General features: G+C 43.5%; 1 protein-coding gene across 1 annotated transcript; it reads right to left on the bottom strand.

Moving 5' to 3' along the window:
* Window positions 1-10: 10 nt before the first annotated feature.
* On the bottom strand, window positions 11-21,761 carry slc19a3a (solute carrier family 19 member 3a). Its single transcript, XM_038973780.1, has 5 exons — window positions 21,436-21,761; window positions 4,488-5,286; window positions 3,144-3,336; window positions 1,309-1,450; window positions 11-1,204 (listed from the first exon to the last, which is right to left on the bottom strand). The coding sequence occupies exons 1-5, from the start codon at window positions 21,628-21,630 to the stop codon at window positions 1,040-1,042; spliced, it is 1,494 nt and encodes a 497-aa protein (XP_038829708.1). The 5' UTR covers window positions 21,631-21,761; the 3' UTR covers window positions 11-1,039.
* Between the last annotated feature and the right edge of the window lie 1,540 nt (window positions 21,762-23,301).

The following is a 23,301-nucleotide window of genomic DNA, read 5'->3' as shown; positions in this document are numbered from 1 at the left end:
GCTCCTCCTGTAAGTTGCTCTGGGTAAGAGTGTACGCTAAATTACTTAAATGTAAATGTGTTAAAGGGATGGGGTCTCCTCTCATCCTCTATCTAACCTGTGAACTGGTCCGGACTCAGCTGAGGCATATGTATATTCAAACTGGCTGATACTAAGTTATTGCAAAATATTCCCATTCATTACGCTGGAATTTTGTAAATATTTTTTTCTTAGTGGAAATTAGCTCTGTGCATATCAGTATTTGTACATTTAACACAAGTTTAAGGGCAGAAATGTTATTTGGGAAAGCTGAGAAGACTACTTGGAGTTGCTTTATTTGTAAAGAGGAACCAAAAGGGGTTTGTGCAGCGTGATATCGGTAGGACTATTTTTACAGAGAAAAAAAGAACATGCATTTCATCATTTATTAAATAAAAGGGGGAGGAGTCTCCTCTTCTGTGATTGGCCCCAAGGGCAGAGGCTCCACCTGGAAGGGAATTGGCTCTCACCTATGCTCTGGCCTGTCCTGCTGTCCAGGTGGTTTACCACAATATAGACTGAAGACCACTGACTTTGGGTGTTAAAGAGATTTAAGTTAATGTGTGTGTATTTATATATGTATATGTATGTATGTATATATATATATGTGTATATATATATGTATGTATATATATATAAATGTATTAAAATTAATTTTAACTAAAAAGAATGACCAAACCATGCCTTTGTATTGCTGCACTGTACATCTCCATTTTCATATTTAAATATTTTGTGTGTGTGTATATATAGATGATGTTGCAGTCTGAATGTGGAGATCTTGCTCAGGAGTATGGCTTCTGGAATAAACCATAGACTGTGTAAAAAATATCAACCAAACAGACTGGAATGTCATCGGTGTCTAATTCAGTAGGGCACAATGTACCAAAAAGTTTTGCAATAGAAAATAAAAATGTGCTTTATTTTTGGACACATTCAGGTAGAAACTCCCCATTTCAAAACGTTTTCTCCCATTCTGTGCCTACCGAACACGACCCAGGGCCCAGTGGTCAGTTTCTTCTGCTCAGAGTCTTTGTTCAGGGCAAGTGTCACTGTCTTTCAGACTTGGAGGCTGCTCCTCTGCAGTGGTGGAGTCTCTGTGGCTTTGCCGCACTCTCATTATCGTGTACACACCCCTCAGAAAGAAAATGACAGCGATGGCTGAGAAGTAGCTTCCATAAATGATGAACTGCAAGAAAGAGTGGAGAGAGGTATGTTTTTTCCCCTTATTCTTCAGTTGTAGGGCTAGCAAGCAGGTCTTTTTGTCCTGTGACACTTGAACTGTTAACTCACCTGTGGGATGATGCCCAAGCCAAGCCCCCTGCCATCCACCACAACAGATGTGATGATAGTCTGAAGGACCAAAGCCCCAAAGTTGTTTGCTCCGAAGATCAGTGCATATCTCTCCATAGAGAGCTCAGTAGCAATTTGGAACCTGGGAGGAAAGAGGGCACATGTTTTTCCCTCTATCAAATATTAAAGGTACATTTTTTTACATTTCAGATCTATAAAGGGGTCCACGTCCCAGGCCATTTTTTTTTTAATTTTTTTTTAAGATCCAGCTATATCCCACGATCTAAAATTAATAGAATAAATAGGTAAACACCATGGGGCTGATTCAGACCTAAGTTATGTGAACGCAAATGGAACATTTCTCTACTCCACATTTTTCAGCCAGGTATTCGTTCAGAGTGGAGATGACAGAAATTCTGGTTTGACAGCGGTATGTCTACAGATATCCTTCTGACCACCACCTTCAGGCATGATGAAACGATGAATGGCGTTGAGCAACCTGTCTGTTCTGAGAAACATCTAGGCCTACTTTATTTTTTTCCCCAATAGAAATAACACCATTCTCCATGCACTGTAATTTACAAATTGATAAGTGCTAGGTAAATTAGTAAGTTGTTTGGATAAGGGGATTGTAAATATATTTTGCCCTATGATTGCTGGAGACAAATGTAAAACCAGTCATATGGCAGAAAACTAGGATATATCAATTTTCCCACTGAGGCTTATGAAATGCTGGCCTTATAACCTGCAGGGATGAAATTTGGAGACTCAAACTATCGGCATCTGTAGACATGCGCAAATGACAGTATAGCGCCAAACCTACCAAGTTGATTTATGATTTCTAGAATGTTTTAATTATACGCCCTGACTTTTCACTGTATTTCTTTACAATTTGTATTGTGTTTAAATATTTGCCACAATCGGTAGCCATCGTCAGTTATACCAATACATTTATAACTCACTTGAGTGTTAGTTTCTTTACATTTTGCATCATTCCATTGCTTATTTACCATTCATCTGTCACATTTGTGTGGTTGTTCCTGAGGAATAGTAGACCATATTAGGCTAACGTATTACAAATAGTAATGTAGTCTATTTGAATCATTATGGAACGCAGACCACATGTAGCCGTTTAAACCTGGAGCATGGTTCATGACTGGACCTTTGTCATCACAGTTCCATGATTATTGGGGATTATTAAGGATACAAGATCAGAGTATTTTTAAATTTACCAATTGGTGCTGAAAAGGAGATGAATACGAGTGTATTTACAAGGCTTTCTTTCATTGATCCCTAATATTCTGAACGTTCTCTCCATATTATACTCTAGTGACTCTGTGGAGAGAATTGAAATTAAAGCTACCCCAAATTTTAAAGGGATGGCATTAGATAAATGTACTGAAAACTGTATTGAATGAAAACTCCACGAGGAAATGTTTGGCCTGCAAGTAGGAGGGTTTTCAGCGGTTGAATGAAATGTATTCAGCGTATGCAAGGGAACCACGCCTGCAAAGCCAGCATAAGGTAAGTCTGAATAGTAACTATTGAGAAGTGCGTAGGAAAGGCGTAGTAGTTTGAATCGGGCCCCATGTAATGATCTTTTCCATTAATTTGGGCATGAGATGTTTAACTAGCTCGATCTACATAACCAATAGTGTGGGATGGGCACTCATATTGACGTTAGACAACTTTGGAGGTATGAAAACATCTGATTTAGGAGTGTAAGGTCCATGTAACAATTGAACATGAAAAGGGAATTTCTAAATGTGAAATAAGGCATATTGTTCTTCAGACGGCAGTAATTCTCAATTTATCATTACTGTATTTGCACTCACATGGCTATGGTGATAAGCAGCATGTAGAGGCACTTGAAGACAATGTAGCCAGCGTAGCAGGCCCAGATGTTGGCTGTGAAAGTCATTGTGAAAAGGGCTGCAGCTCCCAGGCCAGAGAATGAACCCAGAGTCAACTCTCCCCACTGGGCCCAATCCACCTGGGTGAAACCAATACCATAGGCCGTCGCTGCTCCTGCAAGAAACACAATGCGCTGAGCCCTAACATTTTACATTACGTTGCTATATACCTTTGTGAGGGGGGCGGCAGGTAGCCTAGTGGTTAGAGCGTTGGACTTGTAACCGAAAGGTTGCAAGATTGAGTCCCAGAGCTGACAAGGTTAAAAACTGTCGCTCTGCCCCTGAACAAGGCAGTTAACCCACTGTTCCTAGGCTGTCATTGAAAATAAGTATATGTTCTTAACTGACTTGCCTAGTTAAATAAAATTAAAAAGGTGTTAGACTGTTGATGATTGATTATTAAAGCCTGACAAGCATCTACAAAAAACAGATGGTCATGTGTCCTGTTTGAGATGGTTTACTTGAGAGAATAAAGGGACGTTCTTGAGTTATGCATGCTGTCTTTATCCTTTAGTCGTATACGCGCTCCAGCCAATAGGAGACCAGCTGACCCTATATATTGGAGCACCCCCTATCCATCAGCCTCCCTTAAAGTCTTCAGCGAGACCCTGGTGGCCGGCAGAGCCTGAAGCCACCTCCGCTCCACTCGTAGAACTGTAGTTACATACCAAGTAAATATTGTTCTATATCGTGGAGCTCCGCCCCTTAGGGGGGGATTTGCACCTGTTGGTTTAGGGTAGGGCAGAGCAGAGCGAGCCGGAATGTACTCCCTGCCGGTGCTAACACTTCCCACATAAAGAAAAGATCAGGCCCAGCTATGGCTGGGACTGAGTCACAGACTGTTCTCTCTGCTACTGCACAGTAAGCGGTACCGGAGCGCTAAGTCTAAGTCCAAGAAGCTTCTAAACAGCTTCTACCTCCAAGCCATAAGACTCCTGAACATCTAATCAAATGGCTTCCCAGACTATTTGCATTGCCCCCCCCCCCCCCCCCCCCCCTCTCTTCTACACTGCTGCTACTCTCTGTTATCTATGTATAGTCACTTTAATAACTCTACCTACATGTACATATTACCTAAATTACCTCGACTAACCGGTGCCTCCCTCCGCACATTGACGCTAGGTGCCACTTGCACCTAACTTTGCCTCACTGGGTTGTTCTGGCCTGGCACAGGACGTGGGTCGCAGTCAGAACCGACTCGAACTGCGCACACAATGTTTCGTGGCGGCGCCAGGAAATGGGTCTATAGCGTTGTTGGCTACTCACCAAATAGGTTGGACACAGCTTCCACCCCTCCATTGTAGACTGTGAAGTTCTGGGATGGCTCTACGTGCTGCCACAGCACCTGAACATAGTTGATTGTCTGGTTATAGCCACAGGTGGCAAGTGCCCACCACACTGACCAGTACAGCAGCTCCCTGGTAGAGTAACACTGGAGGAAGTCTCTCCACAGCTGGATAAGAACCTGGCTGCAGCTCCTAGTTCTCACTGGCTCCTCAGGGGACTCTGCCATTTCCCCATCACCTGCACACATGTCCTCTCTTCCTAGGGCCTCTGGTAGTTCTTGGGCGTCCATTTCTTCTACATTTCCAGTTGTATGCCTCTCCTGACTCCGATGGAAGAACATGCTTCTCTGTGGCATTGGCAGGAAGAGGGAAGTCACCAGGGCGATGGAGATCAACACCAGGGTAAGTACCAGGTTGTTGTTGTAGGACATGAGGTTGAAACTGACCAGCAATTGTCCCAGCACAGATCCCATTGTGTAGCCTAGCAGCTGTACACTACGGCAGTAGGATGTAGCTTTGCGGTAGTGTTTCAGCTCCACTATGCTGTATATGTATGAAAAGTAGGCCACCTCGCTGGCTGTCACCACGGCGTAGGCAAACTGCATTGCCTGCATGGCTGCCACTCCCTGCAGCCAGAGCAGCATTGCCGTGGTAACAAAGAGGTTGATGCACTGGAACACCACGACGGGCTTGTAGCGCAGCCAATCGGTGAGCAGGAAGACGGGCACCAGCACAGCCAGGTAGGAGTATGTCCACACAGGGAAAATCTCATTGGTCACCTGAGGAAAATGATAATGATGTCAAAGACTAGTGGTGCGTCCATATCGGTAAGTCTGATAAATTAATAATTCCCGAGTCGGAAAGACCCACTAGAATGACCCTCCAAATCGGAGTTCCAAGTGGGAAACTCAGACCAGAATGAATGATGATGCCTGACCTTTCACCTTCAGATCAAAAGATGGCAGACACAGCCATTTACAACCTTAATAATGTGTCCAATAGTCTATGGCTTGACACATTGTCAACGTAAGCAAGCTAACTCATTTATTAGCAACCTTATCTTGCTTAGCCATCTAGTTTCTCATTAGTTTAATAACTTTTCAGATTTCAAGCACTCAAATGCATTCATGATGACATCCAGAGTTCCCGAAAAGCATTGGAACGCACCATCAGTGGACCCTACCAAGAATACTTTATTTATATTTCTTCACTTCATGCAATACATTGCACTTTTTTTTTATCAAGCAGGCAATAAAGGGATCATAACCCCTGGTACATTGACTCACAATGATTAAGGTAACACTTTACCTGACAGCAGCGTCATAACACATTGACACAGTCATAACCATGTTATAACCTGTCATAATATGGTCATGACACATACAGCATATTTAGACCTGTTGTGACATATATTGCGTTATTTTATGGCTGGTTATGACACCTACATAAGAGTGTCAAAACCTACCACACAAGGCAAAACATTGCATTTCTTTGTCATAGCCAACTTGTCAAAGGTATGCCCCTTGTTAAATATTTTATGAAATTGACCGTATTAAATTACCATTGTAATTGCTCACAAATTGATGTCAGACATGCACCTACCACAATGCTCTGTTGCTGATGACTGGGATGAATGCAGGAGCAGATTTCAGGAGAACTATTGATGACTCTTTTTGATTGATGAGTGACATAAGGGCATTTACGTGATAGGCTTATCTGGCTTATATGATTATGTTGGTCATAATGCTTCTAGACAGTGTCAAAGTGTATTTTCTTAGTCCAAGTAAAGTGACACAGGAGGGTCAAAAGGCTTCTTGACAGTGTATTTTAGTTATTTAAAATCGATGAAAAAAGCATGACAGTGAACAGAATTCATTACGACAACAACAACAAATGACTTAAGAAACAAACGTTCAAATGAAAGGAAACTTCTTGGCTGGGAAAAACATATTGTTTTGACACTCTTATGTAGTTATCAAAACCAGCCATAAAATAACGCAATATATTCACAACTGGTCACACTATATGGGTTATGACAGTGTTATGACCATATTATGACAGGTTGTTGCAAGTTATGTCAGCTGTTATGACATATTAAGACATGGTTATGACTGTATCATAACGTGTTATGACGCTGGGTGTCAACTAAAGTGTTACCATGATTAGAAATACAGATTGGTATGGTATTGGTTGAGATTATAAATATAAATCAATTGCTTGACAAAGAACCCGATGGTCACTCTGACAGAGCTCCAGAGCTCCTCTGTGGAGATGGGAGAACCTTCCAGAAGGACAACCGTCTCTGCAGCACTCCACCAATCAGGCCTTCTTGGTAGAGTGGCCAGACGGAAGCCACTCCTCAGTAAAAGGCACATGACAGCCCGCTTGGAGTTTGCCAAAAGGTACCTAGAAGACTCTGACCACGAGAAACAAATTCTCTGGTCTAACGAAATCAAGATGGAACTCTTTGGCCTGAATGCCAAGCGTCACATCTGGAGGAAACCTGGCACCATCCCTACGGTGAAGCATGGTGGTGGCAGCAGGATCGAGGGAAAGATGAACAGAGCAAAGTACAGAGACATCCTTGATGAAAACCTGCTCCAGAGCACTCAGGACCTCAGACTGTGGCGAATGTTCACCTTCCAACAGGACAATGACCCTAAGCACACAGCCAAGACAACACCGGAGTGGCTTTGGGACAAGGCTATGAATGTCCTTGAGTGGCGTAGCCAGAGCCCGGACTTGAACCCAATCGAACATCTCTGGAGAGACCTGAAAACAGCTATGCAGCCACGCTCCCCATCCAACCTGACAGAGCTTGAGAGGATCTGCAGAGAAGAATGGGAGAAACTCCCCAAGTACACCTGTGCCAAGCTTGTAGCGTCATACCCAAGAAAACTCAAGGCTGTAATCACTGCCAAAGGTGCTTCAACAAAGTACTGGGTAAAGGGTCTAAATACTTATGTGATATTTCCTTCTTTTTTTATATACATTGGCAAAAAATTCTAAAAAACTGTTTTTGCTTTGTCATTATGGAGTATTGTTTGTAGATTGACGAGGGAAAACATTTATTTAATCAATTTTAGGATAAGGCTAACGTTACAAAATGTGTAAAAAGTCAAGGGGTCTGAATACTTTCTAAATGCACCGTATGTGACAAGCTGTGGATTAATGTGACACTGTCTTCAATAGTAAAAAAAAAATAAGGGTAGTTGCAAAATGTTATGATTTGAAACGGATATTTGGATAAAATTCACTAAAATTTACAACAAATATTTCCATTTTATCTTTTTTATGAATTTCATATTGACCAAAAACTCTAAATTGACCAACATTAATATACAGGGCTGGGAAAAAGTATTTGCCCCCTTTCTAATGAATCTTATTAGATCTTCAACCAAAACCTAATATTAGATAAAGGGAACCTGTTTGAACAAATAACACAATTGCACACTTATTTCATTTATTTCATAAACAAAGTTATGCAACACCCAATGCCCCAGTGCGGTGTTATAGTGCAGTGCTTATGCAGGTTGAGGAGTAATGCTGGGAAAGGTACTTTCTTATATACTGGAGCCTCGGAGTGGAATTGGTTGCCTTTTCCCATTTAAAAACGACGTCCTCTCTGGGCAGCTTTAAAAGTAAAGTTAAACGCTGTTTGATGTATTCTGTGCTCATATGAATGTACCCTACGATGTAACTGCAATGATTAGATGTTTTTATGTTTTATTATCTAGCTGTCATACTGTGTTCAACCGTGCTTGATCTTAGCCATCTTGTTTCAAGAGGACCACAATTGAAATAAGTCCCAAACTTTGTGTGTTATCCTCAATTATTTTATTCATGTTCATGTATGGCTTTTTCAAGATGTATGTGTCCTTGTTTTTTTTTTTTTAAATGGTCGAATTAATAACATAAACTAAACTCAAGACCGGTCTCAAGTGCGGTCTCGGATACATTTGTACTCAGTCTTGACTTGGCCTCAGACAGTAAGGACACATAATTGGAGTAAAACACTTAATTATCAGCTTCCATTCAATGTAGGAGAGTGTACTTTTTGTAAAACACAAAGGGCCAGTGGTGTAGTGGTGGGAATACACAGGTAAAAGCCGTATACCCACTTTTTGTTTGTGGGCATTGCTTATACTCACTTCTTAATCTTTACCGATGCGTGTCAAAGTAGTATAGTGGAGGTATACGATTTATCAATTATGTAGTACAATAGAGAAATCATGCACAAAGTAGCCTACACAATCGCAAAGTACGTGAAATACAGTATATTCACATGCGTGCCGCACACAGCCTAGTTTCAACGGAATATAATCTGTAGGCAGCAAGAGTGTGCAGCTCCCAAATGGTTTTGGCATGGAGCAGCTCACAGAAGAATGACATCGGTAGCCGGTAGGGTAGGAAAGACGTTTCAACTTATATTTATACGTAAATGCTAACTAAGGCAACAATGGGTATGCAAACCAGGTATTGAAAAAGTTTAGTCCAAAGTGTTGGTTAGTAGGCTATTTGCAATTGTCATCATGCACTGTTTGCATCAGGGGCGTAGACATGGATGAGCCTGGGTGGACAGAGGCCCATCCACTGGGGAGCCAGGCCCTGATAGGCCCACCCAATCAAATTGATGTGGTTTAAGCATTGCTGTGGACGCTTAGACCATGAAATGTTAGTATTTTCTCAATTAACAAAGTGTGGTTTTTAGAGTGGAAATATGAAAAATCTACAGGAAAACATAGTCAAAAGGCAAAGCCTTATAACCGACAGTTCCACCCAAAACAAGCTGCCTTTTATGGTTAAAAAAATTGACTGCAAAAAAGGCTGAGGCCACCATGGCATTAGCTATCGCTGAACACTGTTCCATGCTGGCATGTGATCACATTGGAGAAGCATGTAGAGTGGGCTTTCTCAGACTCCACTGCTGCTACCCACTTCAAAATGCACAGGACAAAGTGCACAGAAATGATAACTGGTGTTCTAGCATCATACTTCTGAAAAAGTTGGTCGCAGATGTGGGTGACCAGCGTTTCAGCCTCCTCCTCGATGAGTCCACGGATGTAAGTGTTTCTAAGTACCTGGGGGTTGTGATGAGGTACTTTAGTGACACCAAGCAGACAATTGTATCAACATTTCTGGGGCTTGTTGAGTTGGAGGGAGGAGATGGCAAATCTATAGCCTGTGCTGTTGTGGCTTTCCTCGAGAAGTGTTGTCTTAAAAAAGAGAAACTCCTGGGGATAGGGACTGACAATGCCTCTGTTATGACGGGGATTAACAATGGGGTCCATAAAGTGCTGAAGGAGGAGTATGGCCTCAAATACCTGGTTCTTATTCGCTGTGTGTGCCACTCTGTAGCTTGCTCATTTGTAGTTCTAAACATATTTAGGGTGTTTTTTACTCACTTTTTGTCTCTCCCACGATGTTATTCCTCTCTCCTACAGCGTCCATCACAATTACATGCACATGGCCAAATATGCAAATTAGGTGATGACATCTTTAGTGATTTCTAGTGACTTTTAGGACAGCCAAAAGCTACTTTCCTTACTGAGGAGTTGGCAACACTGAACTAAGGCTGGGAGTGTCAATACAATCAAACTAGCAAGGGCAAGTCAATTATAATGTGGCTAATAGGCTAGCGTATCTATTTATGTAGCAAGCTAAAAATACGGAGCCTAACGTTAGGTCGAAAGCTAGCTAGCTGCTAGGAGGATGTAATGTCAGGCCATTGGAGGGGTAATGTTAGGATTTATGTTTATGCACTGTAGCCTGTTAGCATATTGTTTGAAGATGAATATTGTTTTGTTACACACACACACAAACAATACAGAGGGGGGTGTGTGTGTAGGTGTAAGAACTGACCAACACAGGCCATAAAAGCTGTGGACAGTCTGGAGAGGGGAGGGGTGCATCTCTCTAGGCCAACCAAGAGGTTAGAATACTGGACAATACCATATTAGGAACTGTTTCAGTGTAGAATCGACAGACACAAGACGGATCTAATCTACCCAGCAACCAGATGTGGACAAAAGGAACGCAAAGCAAAGGCGGGGCAAAGTCTAAACCACGCCCAGCCTCTACTGTGATAGGCCAACAGACGCGTTGGAACTACGTCATCACGGTATAAGAACAGCTGTTTACGTACTTCCTGCAGTTCCTTGTTAACCCTGCGTGGTGATACAGCGAACCCGTATATACGAAAATTGCATTTGCCATTCATTGTTTGCGGTAATTAAATATAATTAAAGAAAGTTAGCAGACCTTGCTTTTTATTTATCCTGACACCGGATGTGTTACACGCAGCGTTCACAGTAACTGAGACATTTTTCAGTGTTATACACAGCTAGAGATGCAGGTGTCATTTGGTTAGCTAGCAAGAACTTGAATGACTGTTATACAGTTAGCATATCTCTTGCATTCGCAAATTCACTCTGGCTATCTATTCCGATTTCAGAGCACTCTCCTCAGTCTGAGTGTGCCAGAGCGCAGAACAACTGATGAATTTACAAACGCGCAACAACTGATGAATGTGGCTGATGTCAGTAAACATAGGAAAAAAAAAAGTTATAGTTAGTGAAGAACGCTCTAGATAACAAGTAAACAGCCTAACCAGCTCTGCTACGGCGAGTACAATGGTCAGAGTGAGGTGTTCTGTCATTTGTGTCTGGAAGTAGCTAGCAAGCTAGACAACTTTAACCAGTTAGCTTGGATGCTTGTCTGGGACAAGCATGCATTGGCAGGCAAGCTGCAGAAAGACGAGGCTACAATTCAAATCAAATCAAATGTACCTTTTCATGGTTGTTTGATCAATAGGACTGTAATAGGACTCCCGTGGTGTTTACATACTTGCAGAAATCCATTCAAGTGTATTTTGTGGCATTTAGCAAATGCGTTCTAATGATCTGAAGTCATGCTGTTGCAAAGTCCAGTTCAAAGTGAATGATGGCAGGCCCGTGTGGCAAATTACTTGTTTGTATGAAGGTCTACTGTAGCTCTGATTGGCTTAAACGCACAGGTCTGTGTAGACTCCAGTCCTGGACAAGAGGTGTTTTTATTTGGTTTTATTTTGTGCAGTGTCTATTAATTGTCCAAATGCACAATCACCTTCCCACTCTATATTGCTATAGAATTTTCAAAAAATTGTATACATTTTTTATTTAACATTTATTTAATTAGGCAAGTCATTTAAGAACAAATTCTTATTTACAATGACGGCCTACCCCGGACAAACCCTCTCCTAATCCGCACGATGCTGGGCTAACTGTGTGCCGCCCCATAGGACTCACGATCACGGCCAGTTGTGATACAGCCCGGGATCAAACCAGGGTCTGTAGTGATGCCTCTAGCACCGAGATGCAGTGCCTCAGACTGCTGTGCCACTCGGGAGCCTCAAAATGCCTTAATTTCCATAATTCCCAAACATTCTAAGAATTTATGAAAAGGTGAAAATGACCATCTCTTAGTGATCAATTGTCACAATAAAAAAAAAAAAATGTCATATTCCTGGGGGTGTATATGAAAAGATTTGAATAAGATTTCATGTTGCTAAAATGCTGTCAGTTCCACTTTAGATGCAACAATGTTTCACACACAAGTTATTTTCGAAGAGATGGCTAACAACAGCAAGCGTGTTGCATCAAAAAACACAGTTCCACTCACCAGATGATGATCATTTGAAACGTAACTTGTTGAACGTTAGAATCTAACAAATTAGCACCAACATCCTCTTTGATAACATCTGCTGCATCTCCTGCAAACTAGCCGACAAAAAAAGCTAGACAGACTGTGGGAAAAGTACTGTTCACTATTGCTCAGTGGCCTGTAGACCTTCAAGAAGGCAGAAGTATCCATACGTTTTTGTAAAAACGATCCCACTCATTAACTCATAATGTGATTGGTTGATTCCACGTACACTACAAAATTTTGCCCTAAAACAGTTGAATGGCAGATGCTTTATCTAGCTTCTGATGGCCTAGCCAGTGGCTGAATTAACTAGCTAGATTTATCTTCCCAGAGACCAGCAAAGAAAAATCCTTCAGTGTTAACTCTTTCCTTTCCTTTCCAAAAAAACCTGAAGACTATAAGAAAGGAGGACCGAGCACGCCTCCATTCTCATTAACGGGGCTGTATTGGAGCAGGTTGAGAGCTTCAAGATCCTTGGTGTCCACGTCACCAACAAACTATCATGGTCCAAACACAACAAGACAGTCATGAAGAAGGCACAACAAAGCTTGTTCCCCCTCAGGAGACTGAAAACATTTGGCATGGGTCCTCAGATCCTCAAAAAGTTCTACAGCTGCACCATCGAGAGCATCCTGACTGGTTGCATCACTGCCTGGTATGGCAACTGCTCGGCCTCCGACCGTAAGGTACTACAGAGGGTAGTGCGTACAGCCCAGTACATCACTGGGGCCAAGCTTCCTACCATCCAGGACCTCTATACCAGGCGGTGTCAGAGGAAGGCCCTAAAAATTGTCAAAGATTCCAGCCACCCAGTCATAGACTGTTCTCTCTGCTACCGCACGGCAAGCGATACCGGAGCGCCAAGTCTAGGTCCAAAAGGCTTCTTAATCTTGGCGCACGGATCCCTTTAGCGGGATCATTTTCATCAACAACCGCTAAATTGCAGAGCGCCAAATAAAATTTAAAAAAGGCAAAAATATTTATATTCATGAAATCACAAGTGCAATATAGCAAAACACAGTTTAGCTTGTTGTTAATCCACCGGTTGTGTCAGATTTTGAAAATATGCTTTACAGCGAAAGCAATCCAAGCGTTAGTGTGAGTTTATCGATCAGTAGACAAAACATTACAAACACCTAGCAGCATAGTATCTTGGTCACGAAAGTCAGAAAAGCAATAACATTAATCGCTTACCTTTGATGAACTTCTGATGTTTGCACTCACGAGACTCCCAGTTACACAACAAATGTTCCTTTTGTTCGATAAAGATTATTTTTATATCCAAAAACCTCCATTTGGGTGGCGCGTTATGGTCAGTAATCCACAGGCTCGTGCATGTCATGAAGGGCAGACAAATTCCAAATATTATCCGTAAAGTTCATAGAAACATGTCAAACGTTTTTTATAATCACTCCTCAGGTTGTTTTTAACATAAATAATCGATAATATTTCAACCGGAGGGTAAACTATTTAATTCAAGACAAAGAAAATGTCGAGCTACCACTTTCGCGCGCATGAACTAATCAAGGACATCTGGCAGTCCACTGACTCATTTTTCAGAATAAAAGCTTGAAACTATGTCTAAAGACTGTTCACACCCTGAGGAAGCCATAGGAAAAGGAATCTGGTTGATATCCCTTTAAATGGAGGAAAGGCAGGCAATGGAACAGGGATTTTTCAAAATAAGAGGCACTTCTAGGTTGGATTTCCTCAGGTTTTCTCCTGCAAAATCAGTTCTGTTATACTCACAGACAATATTTTGACCGTTTTGGAAACTTTAGAGTGTTTTCTATCATAATCTGTCAATATATGCATATTCTAGCATCTGGGCTTGAAAAATAGGCCGTTTACATTGGGAACATTATTTTTCCAAACATAAAAATTCTGCCTCCTAGCGTCAAGAAGTTAACAGCTTCTAACCCCAAGCCAATAGACTCCTGAACAGCTAATCAAATGGCTACCCAGACTATTTGTATTGTCCCCCCACCCCCTCTTTTAAGCTGCTGCTACTCATTGTTTATTATCTATGCATACTCACTTTAACTCTACCTACATATACATATTACCTCAATTATTTCGACTAACCTGTGCCCCCGCACATTGACTCTGTACCGGTACCCCCTGTATATAGCCTTCACATTGACTCTGTACCGGTACCCCCTGTATATAGCCTTCACATTGACTCTGTACCGGTACCCCCTGTATATAGCCTTCACATTGACTCTGTACCGGTACCCCCTGTATATAGCCTTCACATTGACTCTGTACCGGTACCCCCTGTATATAGCCTTCACATTGACTCTGTACCGGTACCCCCTGTATATAGCCTTCACATTGACTCTGTACCGGTACCCCCTGTATATAGCCTTCACATTGACTCTGTACCGGTACCCCCTGTATATAGCCTCCACATTGACTCTGTACCGGTACCCCCTGTATATAGCCTCCACATTGACTCTGTACCGGTACCCCCTGTATATAGCCTTCACATTGACTCTGTACCGGTACCCCCTGTATATAGCCTCCACATTGACTCTGTACTGGTACCCCCTGTATATAGCCTTCACATTGACTCTGTACCGGTACCCCCTGTATATAGCCTTCACATTGACTCTGTACCGGTACCCCCTGTATATAGCCTTCACATTGACTCTGTACCGGTACCCCCTGTATATAGCCTTCACATTGACTCTGTACCGGTACCCCCTGTATATAGCCTCCACATTGACTCTGTACCGGTACCCCCTGTATATAGCCTTCACATTGACTCTGTACCGGTACCCCCTGTATATAGCCTTCACATTGACTCTGTACCGGTACCCCCTGTATATAGCCTTCACATTGACTCTGTACCGGTACCCCCTGTATATAGCCTTCACATTGACTCTGTACCGGTACCCCCTGTATATAGCCTCCACATTGACTCTGTACCGGTACCCCCTGTATATAGCCTTCACATTGACTCTGTACCGGTACCCCCTGTATATAGCCTCCACATTGACTCTGTACCGGTACCCCCTGTATATAGCCTTCACATTGACTCTGTACCGGTACCCCCTGTATATAGCCTTCACATTGACTCTGTACCGGTACCCCCTGTATATAGCCTCCACATTGACTCTGTACCGGTACCCCCTGTATATAGCCTTCACATTGACTCTGTACCGGTACCCCCTGTATATAGCCTTCACATTGACTCTGTACCGGTACCCCCTGTATATAGCCTTCACATTGACTCTGTACCGGTACCCCCTGTATATAGCCTCCACATTGACTCTGTACCGGTACCCCCTGTATATAGCCTTCACATTGACTCTGTACCGGTACCCCCTGTATATAGCCTCCACATTGACTCTGTACCGGTACCCCCTGTATATAGCCTCCACATTGACTCTGTACCGGTACCCCCTGTATATAGCCTTCACATTGACTCTGTACCGGTACCCCCTGTATATAGCCTCCACATTGACTCTGTACCGGTACCCCCTGTATATAGCCTTCACATTGACTCTGTACCGGTACCCCCTGTATATACCCTCCACATTGACTCTGTACCGGTACCCCCTGTATATAGCCTTCACATTGACTCTGTACCGGTACCCCCTGTATATAGCCTCCACATTGACTCTGTACCGGTACCCCCTGTATATAGCCTTCACATTGACTCTGTACCGGTACCCCCTGTATATAGCCTTCACATTGACTCTGTACCGGTACCCCCTGTATATAGCCTCCACATTGACTCTGTACCGGTACCCCCTGTATATAGCCTTCACATTGACTCTGTACCGGTACCCCCTGTATATAGCCTCCACATTGACTCTGTACCGGTACCCCCTGTATATAGCCTTCACATTGACTCTGTACCGGTACCCCCTGTATATAGCCTTCACATTGACTCTGTACCGGTACCCCCTGTATATAGCCTTCACATTGACTCTGTACCGGTACCCCCTGTATATAGCCTTCACATTGACTCTGTACCGGTACCCCCTGTATATAGCCTTCACATTGACTCTGTACCGGTACCCCCTGTATATAGCCTCCACATTGACTCTGTACCGGTACCCCCTGTATATAGCCTTCACATTGACTCTGTACCGGTACCCCCTGTATATAGCCTCCACATTGACTCTGTACCGGTACCCCCTGTATATAGCCTTCACATTGACTCTGTACCGGTACCCCCTGTATATAGCCTCCACATTGACTCTGTACCGGTACCCCCTGTATATAGCCTTCACATTGACTCTGTACCGGTACCCCCTGTATATAGCCTCCACATTGACTCTGTACCGGTACCCCCTGTATATAGCCTCCACATTGACTCTGTACCGGTACCCCCTGTATATAGCCTTCACATTGACTCTGTACCGGTACCCCCTGTATATAGCCTCCACATTGACTCTGTACCGGTATCCCCTGTATATAGCCTCCACATTGACTCTGTACCGGTATCCCCTGTATATAGCCTCCACATTGACTCTGTACCGGTACCCCCTGTATATAGCCTTCACATTGACTCTGTACCGGTACCCCCTGTATATAGCCTCCACATTGACTCTGTACCGGTACCCCCTGTATATAGCCTCCACATTGACTCTGTACCGGTACCTCCTGTATATAGCCTCCACATTGACTCTGTACCGGTACCCCCTGTATATAGCCTTCACATTGACTCTGTACCGGTACCCCCTGTATATAGCCTGCACATTGACTCTGTACCGGTACCCCCTGTATATAGCCTGCACATTGACTCTGTACCGGTACCCCCTGTATATAGCCTCCACATTGACTCTGTACCGGTACCCCCTGTATATAGCCTCCACATTGACTCTGTACCGGTACCCCCTGTATATAGCCTCCACATTGACTCTGTACCGGTACCCCCTGTATATAGCCTTCACATTGACTCTGTACCGGTACCCCCTGTATATAGCCTTCACATTGACTCTGTACCGGTACCCCCTGTATATAGCCTTCACATTGACTCTGTACCGGTACCCCCTGTATATAGCCTTCACATTGACTCTGTACCGGTACCCCCTGTATATAGCCTTCACATTGACTCTGTACCGGTACCCCCTGTATATAGCCTTCACATTGACTCTGTACCGGTACCCCCTGTATATAGCCTTCACATTGACTCTGTACCGGTACCCCCTGTATATAGCCTTCACATTGACTCTGTACCGGTACCCCCTGTATATAGCCTTCACATTGACTCTGTACCGGTACCCCCTGTATATAGCCTTCACATTGACTCTGTACCGGTACCCCCTGTATATAGCCTTCACATTGACTCTGTACCGGTACCCCCTGTATATAGCCTTCACATTGACTCTGTACCGGTACCCCCTGTATATAGCCTTCACATTGACTCTGTACCGGTACCCCCTGTATATAGCCTTCACATTGACTCTGTACCGGTATCCCCTGTATATAGCCTCCACATTGACTCTGTACCGGTACCCCCTGTATATAGCCTCCACATTGACTCTGTACCGGTACCCCCCTGTATATAGCCTCCACATTGACTCTGTACCGGTACCACCTGTATATAGCCTTCACATTGACTCTGTACCGGTACCCCCTGTATATAGCCTCCACATTGACTCTGTACCGGTACCCCCTGTATATAGCCTTCACATTGACTCTGTACCGGTACCACCTGTATATAGCCTTCACATTGACTCTGTACCGGTACCCCCTGTATATAGCCTTCACATTGACTCTGTACCGGTACCCCTGTATATAGCCTCCACATTGACTCTGTACCGGTACCCCCTGTATATAGCCTTCACATTGACTCTGTACCGGTACCACCTGTATATAGCCTTCACATTGACTCTGTACCGGTACCCCCTGTATATAGCCTCCACATTGACTCTGTACCGGTACCCCCTGTATATAGCCTTCACATTGACTCTGTACCGGTACCACCTGTATATAGCCTTCACATTGACTCTGTACCGGTACCCCCTGTATATAGCCTCCACATTGACTCTGTACCGGTACCCCCTGTATATAGCCTTCACATTGACTCTGTACCGGTACCCCCTGTATATAGCCTTCACATTGACTCTGTACCGGTACCACCTGTATATAGCCTCCACATTGACTCTGTACCGGTACCCCCTGTATATAGCCTCCACATTGACTCTGTACCGGTACCCCCTGTATATAGCCTCCACATTGACTCTGTACCGGTACCCCCTGTATATAGCCTCCACATTGAATCTGTACCGGTACCCCCTGTATATAGCCTCCACATTGACTCTGTACCGGTACCACCTGTATATAGCCTTCACATTGACTCTGTACCGGTACCCCCTGTATATAGCCTTCACATTGACTCTGTACCGGTACCCCCTGTATATAGCCTTCACATTGACTCTGTACCGGTACCACCTGTATATAGCCTCCACATTGACTCTGTACCGGTACCCCCTGTATATAGCCTCCACATTGACTCTGTACCGGTACCCCCTGTATATAGCCTCCACATTGACTCTGTACCGGTACCCCCTGTATATAGCCTCCACATTGACTCTGTACCGGTACCCCCTGTATATAGCCTCCACATTGACTCTGTACCGGTACCCCCTGTATATAGCCTCCACATTGACTCTGTACCGGTACCCCCTGTATATAGCCTCCACATTGACTCTGTACCGGTACCCCCTGTATATAGCCTCCACATTGACTCTGTACCGGTACCACCTGTATATAGCCTTCACATTGACTCTGTACCGGTACCCCCTGTATATAGCCTTCACATTGACTCTGTACCGGTACCACCTGTATATAGCCTTCACATTGACTCTGTACCGGTACCCCCTGTATATAGCCTCCACATTGACTCTGTACCGGTACCCCCTGTATATAGCCTTCACATTGACTCTGTACCGGTACCACCTGTATATAGCCTTCACATTGACTCTGTACCGGTACCCCCTGTATATAGCCTCCACATTGACTCTGTACCGGTACCCCCTGTATATAGCCTCCACATTGACTCTGTACCGGTACCCCCTGTATATAGCCTCCACATTGACTCTGTACCGGTACCCCCTGTATATAGCCTCCACATTGACTCTGTACCGGTACCCCCTGTATATAGCCTCCACATTGACTCTATACCGGTACCCCCTGTATATAGCCTTCACATTGACTCTGTACCGGTACCCCCTGTATATAGCCTCCACATTGACTCTATACCGGTACCCCCTGTATATAGCCTTCACATTGACTCTGTACCGGTACCCCCTGTATATAGCCTCCACATTGACTCTATACCGGTACCCCCTGTATATAGCCTCCACATTGACTCTGTACCGGTACCCCCTGTATATAGCCTCCACATTGACTCTGTACCGGTACCCCCTGTATATAGCCTCCACATTGACTCTATACTGGTACCCCCTGTATATAGCCTCCACATTGACTCTATACTGGTACCCCCTGTATATAGCCTCCACATTGACTCTATACTGGTACCCCCTGTATATAGCCTCGCTACTGTTATTTTACTGCGGCTCTTTAAATATTTGTTATTTTTCTTTTTCTTAAAACTGCATTGTTGATGAAGGGCTTGCAAGTATCCGGCGCATTTGAGAAATACAATTTCATTTGATTTGAGATTAAATCAGAACATCATTGAAAATAATAATAATATAATCATTATTTTTATATTCTAATCATTATTTTATAAATCCTCAGCCTTTTCTGAAGGCGTAGAAGGCCCATTGTTACCCTCTGTAGAGTGGCTTCCCTCAGCATGCATTTCTTCACTATTCTCAAAGAATCGATATGTTGTTCCAAACACAGTGGGCATAATGGGAACCATGTCATCACAAGTTATACCTTGGCCTCATCTGTCCATGGAACATTCTTCCAAGAGTCTTGATGATCGTCCAGGTGCTTACAGGTACTTTTTGGCAAACACTTAAATCAACTTTTTAGATGAGATGGGTCCCATTATGTCTGGCAAAAGCGAAACACTGCATTCCACAGTACGAACCTCATACCAACGGTCAAGCATGGTGATGGTAGTGTGATAGTTTGGGGATGCTTTTCTGCCTCAGGACCCAGACATATTGCCTTAATAGAAGGAACCATGAATTCTGCTCTGCATCAGAAAATTCTACAGGATAATGTCAGGCCATCTGTCTGTGAGCTGAAGCTGAAGCGCTGCTGGGTCATGCAGCAAGACAATGATCCTAAACACACAATCAAGTGTACATGGTTAAAATGGTTAAAAAGTAACACATTTGAAGTTTTGTAATGGCCTAGTCATGTCCAGACCTAATACCAATTGAGATGTTGTGTCAGGACTTCAAACAAGCAGTCGCTGAGTTAACGCAGTTCTGCATGCAAGAATTCCTCCACAGCGATGTGAGAGACTGATCAACAACTACAGGAAGCATTTATTTGCAGTCATTGCAGCTAAAGGTGGCACAACCCGTTACTGAGTATAAGAGGGCAATTCATTTTTCACACAGGGGAATTGGGTGTTGCATAACTTTGTTAATTAAATAAATAAAATAAGTATACATTTTTTTATTTGTAAACTCAGGTTCCCTTTATCTAATATTAGGTTTTGGTTGAAGATCTGACAACATTCAGTATCAAAAATATGCAAAATTAGTGAAAATCAGAAAGGGGGAAAGTACTTTTCACGGCACTGTAGGCTATTTATATTAATACTCAAAAGTATGAGTTTGACTTTTCTTTTCATTTTTCTAAGGTATTCTCTTAGTTGTACTGCTAAACTTGATGTAAAGAAGTGACATTTTATATAATTATGTGAATATGTCTAAACACCATATAAGGTTTTAAGTACTGAGTTACAACTAACCCCGCATAGGAGCCTATAGTTATCTAAATCTTGTGAGAAAATACAACGATAATTCTTGTCATCAACTATACAAATTAAAAATGGAGAACATTCCATAGGTCAAACATGAAAAAAGTGAGGCTGCCAGGATATTTACTTTAGAGTCTCAAAACCAATTTTTGTGTCAATAAAACCAAAGATAATTGATGAATTTAAACAAACTTCTTAGGCATGTAGAGACACTAACCAAGCATTAGTATATTGAATAACATTCCATTATCAGGCTGTTACAACTGAACCTGTGATACTTTGTTCCATGGTCTACTCATAGATATAGTGCTGTTCAAAATCTCAAAGTGTGGGAATGACAACATTTTATTGACATTTTAGTACTGTAGTAGCTTACCTTTTCCACTGTCAGGTTTTTGTCTGGACCTGTCAGGTAAGGTATGAGGAAAGGTTCTATAGGTTTCACAGTACTGAAAAACCCATAGATGCACAGCAGAGTGGTGGGATAGCCCCATCCTGCCCTCCACCTCTTCAAAGCCTCCATTCTCACAGATCCAAAGAGATAGTCACCAGTGTCACCACACAACTTCATGACTTTCACGTGCTGAGGTTTTGCTGCTTTACCTGCTCAGTTTACCTGCTCAGATTTAACTGTGTTACCTGTCCAGGCTAATCGGCTCCCTACCATAATACTGTAGTAGTAGCGTACTAGTCTCAGGTTGTGTGTGTAATCAATGAGCTCTGTCTGTCAATCAACAACTTGCTCAAAGGGCACTGCTTCTGGTCCACTCACACATGTTCCTTCTGGAACTGAGACATGAGCTCAATAAATAAATCATACCTGCACATCAGCTGTACACCTTATCTTTTTTAGTTTACTTATAGAGTAGTTGGAGTAGGCTAAATCATGCTTATGCAACACGTACCCACTGGACAAAACTGCTTGAATAAATGTTGTTTCTACTTCACAAAAATGTGTGTGATCAATTAGTGACTAAAGTTCAGGGCAGGGTACTGGGCAGAGGCTGGCTAGTGGTGACTATTTAACAGTCTGATGGCCTTGAGATTATAAAATGTTTTTCAGGCTCTTGGTCCCAGCTTTGATGCACATACCTCTACTGACCTCGCCTTCTGGATGGAAGCGGGTGAACAGGCCGTGGCTCGGGTGGCTGAGGTCCTTGATGATCTTCTTGGCCTTCCTGTGACACCGGGTGCTATAGATGTCCTAGAGGACCTTTGGAGAGCCCTGCGGTAGCGAACGGTGCAGTTAGCGTACCAGGCGGGGATACAGCCCGACAGGATGCTCTCAATGGTGCATCTGTAGAACTTTATGAAGGTCTTTGGTCCCAAGCCAAATTTCTTCCGCCTCTTGAGGTTGAAAAGGCACTGTTGCGCCTTCTATACCACGCTGTCTGTGTGGGTGGACCATTTCAGATTGTCAGTGGTTTGTACCCGAGGAACATTACTTTTATTTTTTACATAGTGCCAACTGTAAAGTTTGGTGGAGGAGGAACAATGGTCTTGGGCTGTTTTTCATGGTTCGGGCTAGGCCCCTTAATTCCAGTGAAGAAAAATCTTAACGCAACAGCATACAATGACATTCTAGACAATTCTGTGCTTCCATATTTGTGGCAACAGTTTGGGGAAGGCCCTTTCCTGTTTCAGCATGACAATGCCCCCTTGCACAAAGCGAGGTCCATACAGAAATGGTTTGGCGAGTGTGGAAGAACTTGACTGGCCTGCACAGAGTCCTGACCTCAACCCCATCGAACACCTTTGGGATGAATTGGAACACCGACTGCGAGCCAGGCCTAATTGCCCAACATCAGTGCCCGACCTCACTAATGCTTTTGTGGCTAAATGGAAGTCCCTGCAGCAATGTTCCAACATCTAATGGAAAGCCTTCCCAGAAGAGTGGAGACTGTTGTAGCAGCAAAGGGGGGACCAACTCCATATTAATGCCCCTGATTTTGGAATGAGATGTTCGACGAGCAGGTGTCCACATACTTTTGGTCATGTAGTGTATTTCATTCTATCATTATAGTGGGTATCATTTACTTTCCCATCCCATTAAAACTGATCATGTGTAGCATACAGCTCTCTGCTGCTGGTTACTTTACCACCTCCTCAGAGATGTTCTTGTATGGTCCAATAAGGTATGTTGTTAGGAAGGGCTCAGCTGGTCTGCAGTTAGCGAAGAACACATTGAGCTACAGAACGGATGTGGGAAACACCCAGCCAGTGGACTTTAGCTTGGCCCAGC

Source organism: Salvelinus namaycush, chromosome 34, assembly GCF_016432855.1.
Source record: "Salvelinus namaycush isolate Seneca chromosome 34, SaNama_1.0, whole genome shotgun sequence".
Lineage (NCBI taxonomy): Eukaryota > Metazoa > Chordata > Actinopteri > Salmoniformes > Salmonidae > Salvelinus > Salvelinus namaycush.
Note: the sequence above shows the minus strand (reverse complement) of the source record. Positions and strands in the feature narration are given on the sequence as shown.

Coding starts and splice junctions, on each gene's coding strand:
- slc19a3a (XM_038973780.1), bottom strand. CDS start 21,630: ATGAAGTTGTGTGGTGACACTGGTGACTATCTCTTTGGATCTGTGAGA. Junction 5,287..21,435: donor AAAACCTGACAGTGGAAAAG/GTAAGCTACTAC, acceptor CATTTTCCTCAG/GTGACCAATGAGATTTTCCC. Junction 1,451..3,143: donor CTGCTTATCACCATAGCCAT/GTGAGTGCAAAT, acceptor CTTTCCTCCCAG/GTTCCAAATTGCTACTGAGC.